We start from the raw sequence: 15,705 nt of genomic DNA on the forward strand, positions 1-15,705 counted from the left end.
GGTGCACACACTATTGTAATTACATTTACAGAAAAAAAAATGCAGGTATACTTTATAACGTATTTTATTATTCTTGAAAGACTACTCTACTTGTACATTGTACGAACTTAAACTTAAATTATAGGTATCATACATAATACAAAAACATATTACATAGAAGGGAGATAAAAACGTCTAACAAAATAAATATCGCATAAGACAGAAAGGTGAGTTGAAGGAGAACTTGATTCTAAAGGAATGTTGGAAGGGAAAATTTTTGTCTTTCTTATTTTTCTAAAACGTCAAATATTTAAAACAAATACATTTCCCCAATAAAATTACTCTCTGTCGAATTTATATAGAGATATCTGAATCTATACGAAATTTAAAAAGTAGTCAAAACTTTTGAAATATGTGACCTAAAACAAATCATACATATATATGTGGCTGTAAATCATCTCAATAAGAATTAAACATAAAAGTTTGAAATTAATTTATTTCTGAATAAGAAAATATGATATTTTGACGAAAAAGAAAATTGAGACAGTATAATATATGACCGAAAGGAGTAATATTGTTTAAATATCTAGGATGCATGAGAAGAAGTAAAAGGAATAGCAACAGCTAGCTCGTTTAATCCTAGCTGGAAGAGTGAAAACCTCTCTATAACTGGATGAATAAACGAACCAAGGATATCAACTAGAAGAGGAAAAAGAAGAATGAGCAATAATAGATAATCCAGTGACTTTAGAATTTCAAACTTCACCCACAAGACCCAAGAACCTCTACTGTCAAATTACATATACCAAAATAACTCCCTTTGATAGAGTAGTACTCATGTATCAGATTATCTAGAATTAAAGTTTGCTCAACACAAACTCAGTTGCTCTGTAAAGTGAGCAACATGACTTGCCAGACTAAAAGGGTTACAACATTAAAGACAAAACTGGGCGACAACAATGGCTCAAAACTACCAAGCAGATTAACGGTAGCGGCGGAGAGAGAGAGTTTGGTTCCTCTTCCAGGTTGCTCTTCTTGAAGGACGTGCTTTGTGGTGCAGGTGTCCTTTTCCTCGGAGACCCCTGTATTTCTTACCAGCTGAAGTGAGACCACGAAGTTCTCTGTGCTTATGCACTGGGTTGCATATCCAGTTAATCCTTGGATCATTACGGATGGCAGCATGGGCTTGATCAACCAGGATCACCTCAAAGTACTTGTAGGTGGAATCCTACATTCAACAACATTGCAATTCAGATTTTATAATTTTTTTTGAACCAAATATGGAGAAAAGAAAGGATTCAATGGAGACCACAGCATATCAATATCAAAGTAATATGACCTATTCGAGCAAACAAATATAAAATATCAATGTAGTCAAAACCAAAATTCAAGCAAACAAATAATTTAAACAACTTAAAATTAGCAATTACTGGTCATTCAGAATACGTGGTTCCTTGTCTGAAACAAAATAAGGATGCATTAATTTCAAGAGGAATCAACCAACTGACCTCATTAATCCAGTATGAATTGAGAACCTTAAGGCCGCCCAACTTCCTACCAGCACGCTCCTCAGCAACAGAGCGCTTGCTGCGCTGGAACTTCAATTGGGTAACACCTTGGTTGGTGGGCTTACCATACACAATACCTTTGGGAACAGGCCTCTTCCTTCCACCACGTTTCACACGGACACGGTAGACCACATAGCCCTATTATATAAAGATGACAAGTCATAAATTAGAACAGCCAAACAAAATCAAGCAAGAAAACATAAAACTTCTCCATAATGCTGTTATTTGGCGAACAATAACTGACAACTTGCAGGCCCTTATTAGAAAGATAACTTGTTAGAGCTTGTTTTCATTCCCTGGCACGGAAACTACATATAAATGATGAAAGAATAACCTAATAAGGGAATCCTGGATTTCTCCACAACCTAGACAACAAGCAGATATAACAGTCAAAGCTATACAATTGGTCTTGAGTTGTCCCCTTTTTTTGGTGTGACAAGTGATTTGTCTTAAGACTTATTTATTCTATCCGAAAATTTCTCGTAGCAGAAACTGCATCTAATGATGAAGGAATAAGGGAATTCTACGGGCTTCGACAAAGAAACCTATACAAACTAGCACTTTTGTGTCCTGGATTTCCACCCAATTAGAGCAATAACAAGAGATACAATAGTTAACACGATATAACTAGACTATAATCTCTTTATTTATTTTTTTCACAAGTGAACAGTAATTAATCTCTCTTTTTGGGTTTGTAGAGATAAATTTGGAACAAGAATGTCCCCTGCTCAAGGACAGCATGCACAAACTGAGAAACGATCCAAATTTAAGAAAACAGTTAAAAAAGAGTAGTGATTAATCTTATTGATTCAATCACCAAATGTCCTGTCGCCAGAAGCACTAACCTAAAAGGCTTCATACAGATCGGACACACTACTAAAAAGAACAACTCCTATAACAATTGGCATAGATCAAAATTCAGTAATTAAGAACACAACAAACAAACAGTTACCTGCTTGGCTTTGTAGCCCAAGCGACGTGCTTTGTCAGGACGAGTAGGCCTAGTAACACGCACAATGGAGGGAAGCTGGCGGTACTCCCAGCACCTCACCCTTTGCAAGAACCTCATCACATCAGACTGCTTCTTCCTCCATAACTCCGACACATAAGTGTAAGCACCTACATTTCCGCAACGATAGGAATTAATTGGACACTTCTAAATCTAAAACTTTTTCTTTTATTGGTAAATGATGTGTATCCAGACAAAAAAATGATGTGTATATAAATATCAGCATCAAGTGAGTGCTGAGGAATATGTACAATATAGCAACACTACAGGTTCCGTGATGTGCTCAAACAATCTAACATGGCTTCAAATCTAAAACCTTTTCTTCTCCACAAACACAAAAACAAATAAGCATAATAATCAAACCCGTTAAAACATCTCATCTGCTCAGAAAGATAAGCAATTATGTACATAGCGGAGAGCCCACTTGAAATATACACAAATAAACAAGTACTAAATGAAAATTCCAATTCTTTAAAGAAAACTACCAGAAATGCTACATAACTGTTCACAAAAAAAAAGACCCATTTTCCAGCACTCAGATATTTACCTATTCAATGAAAACAGACACACACAAAAATAAAAGGAAAATGAGAGAATTTTGAGAACTTTACCCATTGAATCACTTCTGGTGTGTCTCTTCTCCTCTAGGATGGGTTGTGGAGGGACTAGGGTTTTACAATGTTAACGTTTTTAAACGATTATGACAGACGTCCTCAACTGGGCCTGTAGCTGGTTACTGGGCCAAACACGTTCTGTTTGAATGGGAAGGATCTGGGCTTATCTTGTCACTGGTTTGGGTTTATTCCACTCCCTTTTTAAGAATTGAGAAGGGACCTTTTACGTACGAAATTTTAAATTTATTTATCCGGTTTATTTAAGTTTTCATATTTATAGAAAGTAACTAAAAAAGCATATACAAATTTGATCAAAATCTATAATTATTTACAACTTGAGTATATTTTTTTTGTACATAATCCGGTCAAAAACTATAATTTATATACAACTTGTATATAATTATGTTAGTTATATATATTGTGTATGTCGTTTCTACACCTGAAATATAAAATATATACAATTTATTTATGTTTTCTTTTTCGAGTTTTAATATGAAATTCTAACCAAAACCACCTCGAATTTTCACCAAATTCTCTCAAAATTGAGATATAAACTTCAAAGGATATTCTCAATCAGCTATAACACCCAATCTAAACAAATAATAATTTTGTCAAATTTTATTTTCGAATTCAAAACTTCTAAACTTTTTAACCGTTGTCAATGGAGTTTTTAATGAATTATAGGATTTTCAATTCAATCTACTCGCTTCTGATTATACTATTTAGTTTATTGATTCCAAAAAACTAAAAGAAATCATCAATATGTTTACCTTTTTATTTCATCAAATGTAAATCCAACCACATCAATTATATTGGCTGCGTTCATGGAGCTTTCTGATAGTGCTACTTGGCTTGAGATTGAATGGGAGAGGGGGAAAACACACACACACACAGAGACAGAGACAGAGAGAGAATCGGAGATATTCAGTTACCACGTTAAAAAACTACTTATTTAATACTAAAATGTATAAAAGTGGTAAATTATATATCAACTTGTAATTAAGTTAAAACTCAATAGTGAGAGTAAATAAGTTTCAAAAACAGTATAATTAAGTAGAAATTCCAATAGAGAATATGTTAAAGAAAAATACGAGAAATGTATATTTTTAGCCATTCCCAAAAATACTAGTCGGTAAATATATATTTATTGTATATATGTGTATTATAATATACATATTTATATACTTTGACTAGGAAATGCAATTAGTTTCGACCGACCGCTCAATTTTATATTTTACCAAAAAACATATTTAGAATATAATCATCTATGCACTTTACTTTTTCTTTATAACCGAGAAATTCCGAAGATCAGTTGTAGACAATTTAAAGATCGATAGATAACTTGGGATACAAGGAGAACTATCTTCTTAATTAGAGAATACTAATTGATATTGTTTTCCTACGGTGAAATAAGGAGGAGAAGTAATCCCTTATATGCTTAGGTATGTATTATAACTAGATTGCCTTTTTCTAAAGTTACTAAAATGTGATAGTAGTTGTGGAGAATTGATCTTAAACAAGAAAAGTCAACAAAAGTGATATAAAGTAACAGACGAGTGGATATAATGGCCATAAAAGGGATAACTCGTTTTCTTTCTATGACCGTGGGGTGTGTTCAGATGGTTTAAATGTGATAAAAAAAGTTTGTTTGAGATGTAAAAAGGACTATTGGGTGCTAGATTGCTGTCTTGATGTGACATATAGTCTCGAGTTATGAGTGTGTGAAAGATTTTTCATCTTGATTAATTGTGGAACGAAGTAGATTTTCATGTCTTGTTGTGAGTTCAGACTCAGGAAGATTTAGTGATTGCGTAGTAATCGTAGCTGTGAAAGGGAATAGCAAGATGCCAATTTGAGGCTAAGTAGGTGCATTATCTCCTGCGTAGTAATCTACGGAGGTGTGATCCTTATAATTTTGGGCTTTTGAGTAAAGATTCGATCTTTATCAATTGGAATTGCTTCCTTAGACTTTATTTGATGTATTTGAGTTCCCTTTGGCTAGTTTCGAGCCGTTCAGAGGTTGGTACGCGCGGGATGGCATTTTTGGAGCATCGCTTGGCTTGCTCGATATTAGATTTGGTTTGTTCAAGGTAAGTAACACTTCTAAACTTAGAGCTGAGGGTATGAACCCTGATTATACGTGTTATGTATTTGGTGTTGAGGTGACACACATGCCAGGTGACGGGCGTGTGGGAGTGCACCGTATGAATTATGACTCGGTTATTTCTGTGGTACTGTGTAGTTACCTAATCTTATTTGTATCTATGAAATCTCTACTGCTAGATGTCGCGCCCCGTTTTTCTCGCGAAAAGCGGGCTTCGACATGTGACAACTCATTTTAGAATGGGAGATAGAGTGCTAAAGGAGAAGAGTCACCACCTAACGATTTTAAAGGTGCGTTAGGGCACCTATTATGCAGATAACTTTGTTTGACTAGTCAACGCCACCAAAGATCGGGTAAGGGCTCAAGTTACCTCAAAGAGAAGGTGTTAGGCACTCTTCGAGGTCCACAACTATGGGTCCTGACCGAACTTAAGATTATTTGGATTACGATTAAGCTAGGTGATCAAGTAAACAAAGGGAATTCAGAAGTCAAAGAACTTTATTATAATATGATTAATACAGATCTTAGTGCGAATATAGGGATATGACTATTTAGATCTAATAACAACATATAAAGAGGAGGGGGTCCTAAGTTTTTTAGCCTTAAGGATCACCCCGTGCAACATAAATAATACTTCGTAACTCCCTCAAGATGGGGTGTTACTCATATTATTTAGCAGGCACAGACTATCATCTCCTGCTACCCGATTACTATATTAAAGTTGTTACCTAAAAGCGTTCTAATTCAATTATAGGTCGTACCCTATGCGTGCACTACCCGTCCCATACTTATGGTCCAGGAGGTATTGGACCTTTACTTTGGATGGTTCTAGACCTCACTTAGGCTACTCAAAAATGTCAAAACTAGGCGACATACGAAATACATTGGACTTCACATATAGGCAGTCAAGGCTCAAGTTTGCCTCTAAACTTAGGCAATAAATGCACGCAAGACAAATTATATGTTGAGCAGTTCAGAATTAAGTACTTAGATCCCTATAGACATAATTTCTATGTGATAAGGCATCAAGGCATGCAAGCAGTTTCAGAAACCAGCGTTGTTCATAGACAGGATTATAAAGGGTGTTGCACACTGATTATTGAAATTGCAGATTCCCAGTTATTAGTCATGTAGATGTTACGCCTAGGTGATTTAAGTAATAGAGGGATAGAAACTCAGAATTACTCATGCTTTTGGTAACGGCCTAAGTAAGCGATGATCAGTATTGAAAGGGCGTCATTACCAGTTATTAAGGTGAACAGTGGCATCCTATAGGCAGGATTTCTAACGATTAGCACTTGAGAACCTGATTTTATTGTTAAACCTTATAGGCAGGTTTTCTAGGTGAATCATGCGATGCAATGACAAATGAGGTGATCAGAGTCCTATAGGCATGATCTCTAGTGGATATGTTGTAGTAATGCAAATTAACGGAAAATTCAATGATATTTATCTCCTACTAGCATGTTTTCTAACAACATCTAGCAATAAAGATATTGAGGCATTTGAGCTCATGCTTTGCTAATAATCAAGTAGTGCAAGTGTGTGCTTTTTCCTAATGGCATGATTTCTACAGTGTGCATAGAGAATGAACAACATAAAGCAAGTGCATCATTCAATCCTATAGGCATGTTATCTACCGATCACATATTAACATTAGGATCTACCCCATCCCCTTTTACTAACAACCCCAATCGTTTATATAAAGGATATTATTACACGTCCAATAATGAATAAAGTAACAATATTACATAACAGTAGACAGGCCTATAGTAGGCCCAAATAAAATAACTAGATACCCAGCCTTACTGGACTTCAATACTTCTGGAATAGCATACTTTAGGCCTTCAATAAAGAACCATACGATCACAGATCCATAGGGGAGTTCAGACCCCTTTCAATGAGCCACAGTACCAAGTGTTGCACCACTTGGAACAACCAATATAGAACACATTACATGATAGGGAAGTAGAGTATTAAGGATAGTTTTGGAGGTTAACGGAATGACTAGGACCAAGCTCTAGTGTGTCAGAGTTCACAAGGGCCTCAATTGGACCCCGAGCAGTGCTCACACTAGGGAGGCCGATAATAGAACCTAAGTAGACTTGGCTTTCAGCCGGCTAAGAATAGAAATTTAGAATATCAGAGTAAGAAGTAAGGAGAGTGGACAGAAATCACCAGACTGAGCATACAGCACAACTGGTCAAGTAGCCCAGTAAATTTAGCAAGGTTCACATAGCCAAAGTACCACATAGACAACCATCATAGGAATTAAGAGAAGAAACAGGTTTGCAGACATACATAGGTTGCATGAAGTTGAACTGGTTAAAACCTAAGGGTCTAAATTAAGTTAAGCCTAACCTAATGCCATATTAACCAATACTTAGCCATGATGGAGGGATACACACATTGATAATAACAGAAAGGATAGAATAGCAAATGAACAAAGGCATACTAGAAAAGTATTGTAATGACTCGACCGGTCATTTTGAGTATTACAATCCCGTTTCCCTATTTACTGCTCAAATTATACTTTACAATTATTGTGTGAATTGTTGGGGTAAATGGTTCGGGTCCGGTGAGATTTTGGAATGAATTGGAACACTTAGTTTCAACGTTTAAAGCTTAAGTTAAAATAGTGACCGGATGTGGACTTATATGTAAATGACCTCGGATTCGAATTCTGATAATTCCAATAACTCCGTATGGTGATTTTGGACTTAGGATCATGTCCGGAAAATTATTTGGAGGTCCGTAGTGAAATTAGGCTTGAAATGCCGAAAGATGAATTTTTGAAAAGTTTGACCGGGGGATTGACTTTTTGATATCGGGGTCGGAATCCGATTATGGAAATTTGAATAGGTCATTAATATGATATGTGACTTGTGTGCAAAATTTAAGGTCAATCGGACGTGATTTGATGTGTTTCGGCACAAGATATAGAATTTGAAGTTTCAAAGTTTAATGATTTCGAATTTAGGTGTGATTCGTCGTTTCAATATTATTATGTGGGTTTTGAGGCCTTGAGTAGGTCTGTGCTATGTTATGGAACTTGTTGGCATGTTCGGACAGAGTCCCGAGGGGCTCGGGTGAGTTTCAGATGGTTAACAGATCAAATTTGGACTTAGAAGAAATCTGGAAAATTTCTGTCTTTTGGTGTGATCGCACCTGCGAGGAATTGGCCGCAAGTGCCATGCCGTAGATGCTTCTTTTTCTATGCAGAAGCGGAGCTGGGCTAGCCTATGCAGGGCGCAGGTGCGAAGGAGTTAACCGCATCTACGAGCCCGCAAATACGAGCGAGGCTCCGTAGATGCGGAGTTAAGGGAGAGGCAAGTCCGCAAGTGCAAACCTTTGAGCGCAGAAGCACGACCGCAGGTGCGGTCCTTGGCATCACAGAAGCGATTATGACTGGCCAAGTTGTTCTCACAAAAGGGAAATTTTTCCCACAGAAGCAAAGGTCGCAGGTGCGACCCTTTGTCCGCAGATGCGAAAATCGCTGGGGCAAAACCTTAAATTCGAGGGTTCAACATTTTCACCCATTTTCGTATTTTGGAGATCGGGTTGGGCGATTTTGGAGAGGAAGTTTTTCACACAACTTGGGATTCGAGCCGTTCGGGAGTTAATATGCGCATAATGGGATTTCTGGAGCATTGTTTAGCTTGTTCGTCATTGGATTCAGCTTGTTCGAGGTAAGTAACTCTTCTAATCTTGGAGTTGAGGGTATGAACCCTAAATATATGTATCTCATGAATTGTTGGAAGGTAACGCACATGCTAGGTGACAGGCGTGTGGGCGTGCACTATAGAAATTGTGACATAATTATTTCTGTGGAATTTTGTACTTACATGATCTTGACATTTTCCATGCGGTTTTATGAGTTAAAGAAATTGAGCTGAAAAGCCTATTAAAAATCATGTTGAGGCTATGTGCCAGTATTATTGGGACCCACAGAGATTATATTGTTGTGAATTATTTATTTTAAATTGAAAAATTTATACTCAGTCATATTCATTTCATTGCATATCATATCTCAGTCTCTATTGTTATTTATTGATACATCATATCATCATTTTGGGATATTCTCATGACATTGTGAGACCATGAGAGAGAGACTGGAGAGATTGATGACTGAGGGAGGCCGAGGGCATGATTGTGAAGATATTCTTTTTTGGGATCGGGCTGCACACCGCAGCAGGCCATGTTAGCTTTATATATATTATACTATTGCACGTGAGTTGACCGTGAAGCACGTGAGTTGGCCGTGCGGATCCATATATTATACTATTGCACGTGAGTTGGTCGTGCAACACGTGAGTTGGTCATGCTGATCCCGATATTATTATAATACGTGAGTTGTCCGTGCAACACATGAGTTGTCCGTGCGGATCCAGATATGATATTATAGCACGTGAGTTTTCCGTGCTTATAGCGCATGGGCTGTAGGAGCCCCTCATGAGTCTGTACACACCCCTAGTGAGCGCAGCCGACTATAAACAGGGATCGGGCTGCACGCCGCAGCAAGTTTTGTATAGCGCTGAGTAATTGAGTGTGCTGAGCATAGTGAGAGAGAATGCGAGACAGTGAGATTGAGTACTCTGAGAGTGTGAGTACATGAGTACAATCTCTGAGATACATTGCATTGACATGCACACATGACATATATGCATAGAGATGTGTTTTTCTCATATTGTACGGTATCACGTTATTCATGATTTCTTACACATATTGACAGATGGGCATAGTGATGCATTTGTTTTATACGGGTTATCTGGAAAGAAAATGAAACATATCATTTATTATTGAAAGGATTTTGGGAAAATTATTGCTTTCAAACTTATTCATATTTTTGGAAATTTCGGTAAACAATTTGGGTTTTTCACTGATGTACTTGAAAGTAAGAACTATTATTTTTGAAATCATGATTCGGCTGAGCATTTTATCTCTGAGTTACTTCTGGTATTATTTGCTTTATGTTTTTATGGACTGTTGTGGACTAGTGGTTTTGGACCCGACCTTGGTAGAAGCTCGTCACTACTTTTAACCTAAGGCTAGGTTTGTTACTTACTTAGTACATGGGGGTCGGTTGTACTGATACTACACTTCTGCACATTGCGTGCAGATGTTGGCTGTTGTTGTTGATGTGCTCGATGGTTGAGGGATTTGAAGATGTGCCGGCGTTCCTGTTGTAGCTGCCTCTTGTTCATAGTAGCCTTAGATTTATAAAAGCTCTGTTTATGTATTATTCAAACAGACTATGTAATTATTTTATTTCCGCTTTGTATACTCTATTCTTAGAAGCTCATGATTTGTACTACCAGTTCTTGAGGGATGTATAAGATTAAGATCTTTATTCACTTAAATTGCTTTAATAATTATTATTGGAATTGGATAATTGAAAGTTGGCTTACCTAGCGGGTTGGGTTAGGTGCCATCACGACTAGTTAGATTTTGGGTCGTGACAAGGTGGTATAAGAGCTCTAGGTTCATAAGATCTACATGTCATGAGCAAGTATCTAGTAGAGTCTTGCGGATCGGTATGATGACGTCCATACTTATCTTCTAGAAGTTACAGGGCATTTAGGATATATACTTCCCATCTTTCTTTCCTTATCGTGCGGGATTGATTCAGCTTGAGACATAACTTTTTGAATTCCTTCCACGTATTCGTATGCACACATGAGCGCTCGGTATCAGTTGTGCATCGCCGTCTTGTGATTCCATGAATGAAATTCGAGATGAGTATTCTATGTTTTGGTGATGGGCCAGTCTGGAGGACTTGAGGCCAGGTTTAGACCGTAGTTTAAGCTCGGTAGCTTCAGTTGTAACTTGTACAATTGGACTTATATGTCTGGTAATGACCCTACAATGGAATTTGTGGCTCGATGAGCGGTGGAATGGCAGTGTGATAGGTATGATGTGACCTTGGGATGTGTTAAGACGATTGGAATATGACAAGAAGTGTTTCCTTGAAATGTAAAAGAAGGCCACTGGGTGCTTGATTTTCGTTTTGATGTGACGTACAATCTCGAGTGTGAATGTTTTGAAGGATCTTTCATGATTGTTAAATTTTGGGACAAATTAAATTCTCATGTCTGGTTAGTGAGTTTGGACTCAGATAGACAAAGTGATTGCATAGTAATTGTGATTGCGAAAGGGTATATCGAGATACCAATTTGAGGTTAAGTAGGTGGGTTATTTCCTACAGAGTAATCTATGTAGGTGTATTCCTTATGATGTGAGTGAAAAGTTTCTTTTCTGCCAGTGGGGCATATGTTTGGAGATTTGAATTTGAATCTGGCTGAGAAAGTTGACTTGAGTGTCAAGAGAATGATTGCGAGCTTAGCGGATGATTTGGGGTATTTTTATGGTTGGCGTTGCATGAGTTTGAGAAGAAGTTTCGTTGAACTGACTGTGGCATTATGACAGTAATAGAGTATTGATATTGTGAGTTATGGAATATTTTAATCTATGGCTTTAAGCCAAGTAGGGGAGCTGTTATTGATAAATTTAATTTCATGGTTATATGTAAAGGTTTAGTTTTGGGCCGAGGCATACTAGTGGGTTAGTTATGACTTGCAGAAGTTGAGATCGAGGATGACTCGAATAAGGAAATTTCCTGGTTACAGGTTATATTACACGTATGAGTATATGAAAATCGTGGGATGAGTGAGTTGTTATTAGTGAATGCTGTAGTGCGTACAGAGTATGAATTTGATAGGTGGTGATAAAGTAAAGTTACTTCTTTGAGTGTGGTTGTGCTAATGGGGCACGTATCTTCTGGCCCATTTGGGCGGTGCAATTTAGACTTGAGCAAAGTGGGTGACTTTCGAGAAATATTCTAGCGGGTTTGAGAATTTTATATAACAATTGAAAATTTCTCCGGACTTGTGTATGGATAAAACCTTAGATTTGCATTTGATGGTGCCTGGACTTACGAAAATTTTATAAAAATTTTATATGACTATGGATTCTATATTTTAGTATAAGGAAGGTAAGAAGAATACAGTTGCTTAAGGGCCGTAAGGTGTTGTGGTTCTATGCTAGGGTTCGTGGGGTGAGTTGTGGTTAAAGATCGTGGTGTTTTAGCAAGGAGATCAATCTGAAGACAAATTCGGAAGGGACTCGGAGAAAATTGGACAATTGGGTAGTAGAATGGACCAGTATGGTAATGGTAGGATCAGTCCTTTAGGTAATTACGACGTGGTAAGACTTTACAGATGTTTTGGTGGCAATATTCTTGGGTTTGGTGACATGCGTGACTTGATTATGTGCAAATGGATTCCAAAGTATTCTTGATGGTTTCTATTGGTGTGGAGAACGTGTTGTGTATTGTAATTTCCTCCTGGAAAGAAGCAAGAGAAAGGTTTCTAACAAAAAGGGTATGTAAATTATTAGTGACTCAAAGTTGATAATGAGATTCTTGTGCTTTTCACATGATGGCAAGATAGATGTTATATGTTGTGCGGAAGTTAGATTTACAGGTACAAGGTGGTAGTTCAGTCTTGAAGGAAGGTAACGAAGTTTGGGCAGAATGGTCATAAATTCTTAGACAACATGGGCTGGTCCAAATGACTAGATGAATACGATTACTACTTGGTGTTGTATGAGAAGGGCGCATATTTCAGAAGGCGCATTGTATTTTGACTTACGGATGTTTAATTAGTATTGCGGTACTCACATGATTGATAGACTACTGATCTCCAAATTTTGCCAAGTGGCACGGAAGAACCTTTAAAGTATTTCTCGTGGGATGATCGTGTATGAGAGAAGTGTTAGGCATTCAGGCGGTGGAGATGGAATCAAATATGGTGATTCACGTGTTCTATGGATTTGGAGATTGAGAGTTCTCAGGAGCAGATTGTTTCATGGTTGTGGAGTGTGAAGTTGTGGCCGGAGCTAGCCAGATGATAGAATGTGTTGTGATTCAGTCATTATGGATTTTTGGAGGGATTTTTATTTATTTGTGGGTAACCCGAGTTGATTTGGGGGTCCATTGGTAGACCCAATTAAGATATGTATTCTACACCGAGCCGGAATGGTTGGCTCCATACTGCTATTGTTGAGGGATGTGTCATTCGGTTGATGTTGAACTTATTCGTGTTCTGAAATGATCTATGAGTTACTCCTTTATGCTACGAGGAGTTATGATTCATTGGTTATGTGCACAGATGGTGCGATTCTATTTGAGCTTTATAGTGAAATTTGAGTGTGATGAGTATTGCATGATCGATTGTGTAATGGTTATGTTCTTTCAGGTTTTGTGTGGCATTTTTGTCATTTGCCTCTCTTTGGTTATTGATTTTGAGCGGGGTAGCTCGAGGTATATATTATGGACCAATGTTTGGATGGGATCACGCATTGCAGCGGAGTTATATTAAGGTATGAACCTTGTGTTAGAATCGGGTGATGGTTCTACAGTGTATGATGAATTTTCAGCGTTTCATTGTGGCGGTACTTGTTAATCTGGCAGGGCAGTTCTCTTATTTGAGTCATTTTCCATGACTGGGTACATTTGAATTGTTGCGTATTGGTGCACGGATGGCACGGGATGTGGCTATGAGTTATATTGGTGCAGCATGTCTGTGGAATAGTTGTGTTTAGTAATATAAGGTCATTGGACCTAGAATGGGTACTATTAGGTTTAATTTCGGTATATTCAGGAGTATAATATTGAAAGTCGGCTCAGAAAGTGATTACGGTTCTGGTTGGGGCGAGAGAGCTCTGTGACTTGTTGATCTGGTGAGTGGTCATGAAATTTTGCGTGTTTCTTTTACTATCAATAATGTACGAAGGTTTTGGGATGAGGTTTGGTTTGATATGGGTTTAATACTAGTATGTGGTTGGTTTTGGTGTAGTCACTGCGATCAAGAATGGTGCTACGAGCATGCAAGTTGTGTAATATATTGGTTGATTATATCCGTGGTTATAGTTATAGCTCGATGCAACTTGTTCGAACTTATACGGGGTGTGAATGTAAAATTTGTATCTTAAAAGAAATTCTAAATGTTGGAAATTAAACTCCAAGATTATGGGCTAAGGTTAAATTAATAATTTTCAGTTGTATTGTGTAGTCAAGCCTATGTGGAATAGGGTGACGTGGGTTCACCCCCGAGTACGTGTGTGGTAAGATGGGACAATGATTTGATGGCTTGGAAACAACTCTTGGCACGTTCGAGGACGAACATATGTTTAAGTGGGGGAGAATGTAATGACCCAGCCGGTCGTTTTGAGTATTACAACCCCGTTTCCCCATTTACTGCTCAAATTGTACTTTACAGTTGTTGTGTGAATTGCCGGGGTAAATGGTTCGGGTCCGGTAAGGTTTTGGAATGAATTGGAACACTTAATTTCAAGGTTTAAAGCTTAAGTTAAAATAGTGACCGGATGTGGACTTGTGTGTAAACGACCTCAGATTCAAATTCTGATAATTCCAATAACTCCGTATGGTTATTTTGGACTTAGGAGCGTGTCCGAAAAATTATTTGGAGGTCCGTAGTGAAATTAGGCTTGAAATGCCAAAAGATGAATTTTAGGGAAGTTTGACCGGGGGGTCGACTTTTTGATATCGGGGTCGGAATCCGATTCTGGAAATTTAAATAGGTACGTAATGTGAGATGTGACTTGCATGCAAAATTTGAGGTCAATCGGACGTGATTTGATGTGTTTCGGCACAAGATATAGGATTTGAAGTTTTAAAGTTCAATGATTTCGAATTTAGGTGTGATTCGTCGTTTCAATGTTGTTATGTGGGTTTTGAGGCCTTGAGTAGGTCCGTGTTATGTTATGGAACTTGATGGCATGTTCGAACGGGGTCCCGAGGGACTCGGGTGAGTTTCGGATGGTTAACGGATCAAATTCGGACTTAGAAGAAATCTAGAAAAATTCTGTCTTCTAGTATTTCACTGATGTACTTGAAAGGAAGAACTATTATTTTTGAAATCATGATTTGGTTGAGCATTTTATCTCTGAGTTACTTCTAGTATTATTTGCTTTATGTTGTTATGGACTGCTGTGGACTAGTGGTTTTGGACCCGACCTTGGTAGAAGCTTGTTACTACTTTCAACCTAAGGCTAGGTTTGTTACTTACTCAATACATATGGTCGATTGTACTGATACTACACTTCTGCACATTGTGTGAAGATGTTGGCTATTGTTGTTGATATGCTCAATGGTTGCGGGATTTGAAGATGTACCAGCGTTCCTGTTGTAGCTGCCTCTTGTTCATGGTAGCCTTAGATTTATAAAAGCTCTGTTTATGTATTATTCAAACAGACTATGTAATTATTTTATTTTCGCTTTGTATACTCTATTCTTAGAAGCTCATGATTTGTACTACCAGTTCTTGGGGGATGTATAAGATTAAGATCTTTATTCACTTAAATTGCTTTAATAATTATTATTGGAATTGAATAGTTGAAAGTTGGCTTACC

General features: G+C 37.6%; 1 protein-coding gene across 1 annotated transcript; it reads right to left on the bottom strand.

Moving 5' to 3' along the window:
• Positions 1–706: 706 nt before the first annotated feature.
• Positions 707–3,303, bottom strand: LOC104096748 (large ribosomal subunit protein eL15). Its single transcript, XM_009603154.4, has 4 exons — positions 3,168–3,303; positions 2,500–2,666; positions 1,488–1,685; positions 707–1,207 (listed from the first exon to the last, which is right to left on the bottom strand). The coding sequence occupies exons 1-4, from the start codon at positions 3,169–3,171 to the stop codon at positions 962–964; spliced, it is 615 nt and encodes a 204-aa protein (XP_009601449.1). The 5' UTR covers positions 3,172–3,303; the 3' UTR covers positions 707–961.
• Between the last annotated feature and the right edge of the window lie 12,402 nt (positions 3,304–15,705).

The sequence above is a fragment of the Nicotiana tomentosiformis genome, chromosome 3 (assembly GCF_000390325.3).
Source record: "Nicotiana tomentosiformis chromosome 3, ASM39032v3, whole genome shotgun sequence".
NCBI classification, from domain to species: Eukaryota; Viridiplantae; Streptophyta; class Magnoliopsida; order Solanales; family Solanaceae; genus Nicotiana; species Nicotiana tomentosiformis.

Excerpts from the sequence above, each read along its gene's own strand:
- LOC104096748 (XM_009603154.4), bottom strand. Across the intron at positions 1,686-2,499 it reads TGGGCTACAAAGCCAAGCAG|GGCTATGTGGTCTACCGTGT; the intron begins GTAACTGTTTGT and ends TTTATATAATAG. Across the intron at positions 1,208-1,487 it reads ATTCATACTGGATTAATGAG|GATTCCACCTACAAGTACTT; the intron begins GTCAGTTGGTTG and ends TGTTGAATGTAG.